The sequence below is a fragment of the Penaeus vannamei genome, chromosome 10 (genome assembly GCF_042767895.1).
Source record: "Penaeus vannamei isolate JL-2024 chromosome 10, ASM4276789v1, whole genome shotgun sequence".
Classification (NCBI taxonomy): Eukaryota; Metazoa; Arthropoda; class Malacostraca; order Decapoda; family Penaeidae; genus Penaeus; species Penaeus vannamei.
This window is the reverse complement of record NC_091558.1, coordinates 25073336-25075835: the sequence shown is the minus strand read 5'-3', so window position 1 is coordinate 25075835 and position 2500 is coordinate 25073336. Positions and strand designations below refer to the sequence as shown.

Below are 2500 nucleotides of genomic sequence, written 5' to 3'. Positions count from 1 at the left end.
CCTTGTTGGAACTGTACAATGTAAACAACCATGGAATAATGAAACAAGATGCGACGTGGATTTGTGCGTCTGTCTGGAATAGATTATTGAAAAAGTCCCCCGTGACATGTCACTGGAATCAATGTGAAGGTCATGTAAAGAATTGAAGGACGAGTTTAACCTTGAGCTTATAGGGGTATGAATATATTAATCAGAATGTTTCACTCTAGACTAGTATTTACACTAGGGACTTGTGATCCATAAACAATGTAATATCAGGTTTGGGGTTACATATGTTTCCAAGGCTCGTAAATTGCAGTTGAGCCCATGAAGTGATGTAAACATTTTGCCTGAATTGTAGTTAGGCAAGGAAAGTAGATATACAATAATATCCTTTATTAACTTCGTCTCACATAAAAAAGAATACCAAAATAAACCATTGTATTCTTAGAGAAAATTCTCAGATTTCTTTAAAATTTTCTTATTTAAGAGAGAAAAAAGTTTAATTATTTACATATCACATTCTAGGGGTATCTGATAATTGCTAATTATGCACGGGGATAATTTTCATTTCATTGTGAAGAAATTAAATGAAAGACTATTATGAGCATTGGATTTATTTTCTAGGTAACTAATCATAGCTTCTGTGTGGTTATCACTAGTAATCACGCAAGAAAGGTGGTGGTCAGACACACCCATTACTAAAACGTTTTGACAGTGGCAGCGGTTGGGATGGAACTCAAATTGAAACCTGATACAAATTACCAGTGAACATAGGAGTTATAAGTTGCTAACTGGGTAATCCTCAGGGAAAAAGATTCGCTCAAGTTGTGGTCACTGTTCCTTCATACCAGTTGATCCCCTGTTAAACAGTTACCTTGTGCCACGTTCTAGTCCCGTGATACTGAAAAGCTGTTTACTCTACCCCGCGGGACACCTCCTGTCTCACTATATATAAAGATGGCGATCATAACATTCTCGAGGGAAGCAGAACTAATTGGATATGTATTGCTTTATTGCCCGTAGATGAGCGAAGAGTAGAAGCAACCAAGTTGATTGCAGGTTAGACATTAGTTTGATAGGAGAAGCCAAAATGTGTCTACTGCTGTTGATATTCCTGTTGTAAATGTATGCTAATATCAGTCATCTTCATCCTGCTTCTGTAAATTCGCGTTGATTTCCATACATTAAAACGTGAAATAAATACTTTACAAGTATTCATACCGAGATGTAGAATAGCCGTGGCTTTAATCGGCATTGAGCCCCATCCATTGGGGTAATTAATTTCTTTGGTCATGTCTGCAATCGCAGAGAAGTTTCTGACACACATCTCTTCTTTCACTAGATCAAGGGGTAGGTCCCAGGGTTGGGCAGTAAGGCTGCTGACCGCAGGTCGGCAGGCGCCAGGGTAAAGCAGCAGGTATTGTGTAGTCTACACATTCTGATATCTGCCCGCGGTTTCCTTGTCCCAGGGAGTGGCAGGGATAAGCCTGTATGAGTACTACGCACCTGGCGGAGTGGTGTCCAGTGGGCTTCTTGCAGAGGGTGACGCTTTCAGCCTGAATGGGCGGGAGATCCTACTCCTGTCGGGCGCCTTCCACTACTTCCGCGTCCACCCTGCCCGCTGGAGGGAGACCCTCAAGAAGCTCAAGGCAGCAGGACTGAACGCCGTCGAGACGTAAGACACTTTCATCGTATTGGTTTATGTAATCCCGTTGACTTTCTTTTAAGTGTAAGCTTGAACTTTTTACAGTGCATTATTTTTACTTTCCGCTATTCTCCTCAATCTCTCCTGTACCAATGCTTGATAAAAAGTTGTTGAATTTCCTCTAGGTAAACGATTATCATATCCATGGATTATGCATCTCCTAATCAATTCATGTAACTTTTGCTATACTAATCTTGTCTAAAAAATATGAGAAAAATATGTGGATGATGTCTGTTTAATAAGACATGCGTTCGATATTCATAAACATGGTGTATTTTTCTGTTCATATCTATGATCTATAGGAATAATTTAGCAAATGTGACATGAACACATAGACAAATAAACTTTTTAACAAAAAAAATTCTTCATTCATATGATGAGAGAAGGGAGAAAGGGCTCATAATTTTTTGTTTGTGTACATATTTACATAGTTGCATGTCTCAGTATCTACAGATGCTGTTTATACGATTGTGAGTCCCTTCTCCGCCCCCAGCTACGTACCCTGGAACCTGCACGAGCCCCGGCAGGGCGAGTTCGACTTCGGCGGTCTCGGGGAGCCAATGTCCATATTCCTCGACGTCCGCGCCTTCGTGCAGATGGCGCAGGAGGAGGACCTCTTCGTCATCTTGCGCCCCGGACCATACATTTGCTCCGAGTGGGATTTCGGCGGCATGCCAAGGTAATGTCTGTGCAGTTGTAAATTCTCACTGTCATCAACATAGACTCCTTCCCAGATATCAATAACAACGACAGTCAACAACACTACAACGGCTACTAGTCAAAATAACATAAACAATAACAACTTTACTACTG

General features: G+C 41.0%; 1 protein-coding gene across 1 annotated transcript in view; it reads left to right on the top strand.

The window, feature by feature from the left end:
- Positions 1 to 2500, top strand: part of LOC113814526 (beta-galactosidase-1-like protein 2) — a 177619-nt gene that overhangs the window by 25029 nt on the left and 150090 nt on the right. Inside the window, exons 2-3 of the mRNA XM_070126491.1 lie at positions 1452 to 1657; positions 2181 to 2366. Of these exons, the coding sequence (XP_069982592.1) occupies positions 1452 to 1657; positions 2181 to 2366 (392 nt within the window). The remainder of the gene's footprint in view (positions 1 to 1451; positions 1658 to 2180; positions 2367 to 2500) is intronic.